General features: G+C 44.4%; 1 protein-coding gene across 1 annotated transcript in view; it reads left to right on the forward strand.

Annotated features, from left to right (window-relative positions):
• The first annotated feature begins 267 nt into the window (after positions 1-267).
• Positions 268-550, forward strand: part of LOC113216324 (uncharacterized) — a 3,260-nt gene continuing 2,977 nt past the window's right edge. Inside the window, exon 1 of the mRNA XM_052270235.1 lies at positions 268-414. Within this exon, the coding sequence (XP_052126195.1) occupies positions 268-414 (147 nt within the window). The remainder of the gene's footprint in view (positions 415-550) is intronic.

Raw genomic sequence — 550 nt, forward strand, 5'->3', positions numbered from 1 at the left:
TGAAATGTGTGAATGTGTGATCTACGGGGTATGATGTTACTAGTTTCTCCTGGATTGTTGAACCTAATATTTTTTGGGTATTTATTTTCAGTCATGTGAATTCTATCTTTTCCTTACCGCGTTTCTGGAAAAATTTAAATATAAATATTGCGATAACCGTAAATTTATATATGGAGTTTTAATGCCTTCTCCAAGCTGGCTGTAAACGCTTACCGCGCGCTTCTCCGCACCAACAGTTTATCTGAGGCGGAGAAGGTGGTGAAGCTCATGGCGACCGTGTTCGGCCGTAAAAAGCAATCTGACAGTGTCGAAAGAGCTGTAAAAGAATTAGAGGCCATCCAAGAGCAGCACGTCGAACGCACGAGTGGTGGAGACCCTGCTTCTCGGGTGGACGAGCCCGACCCGCTGCCTGAGGTAAGTTTCATATTTGTAGCTGAAAAAGGTGGGGGGGGTGGAATTGCTCACTAATTTCGCTATCCATAGCATGGGACATTTCCATGCACATGGATAGGGGAAAATGTTTTGCGTATCCACATGGTAATCTTCCATT

This window comes from Frankliniella occidentalis, unplaced genomic scaffold (genome assembly GCF_000697945.3).
Source record: "Frankliniella occidentalis isolate FOCC.00 unplaced genomic scaffold, Focc_3.1 Scaffold114, whole genome shotgun sequence".
Lineage (NCBI taxonomy): Eukaryota > Metazoa > Arthropoda > Insecta > Thysanoptera > Thripidae > Frankliniella > Frankliniella occidentalis.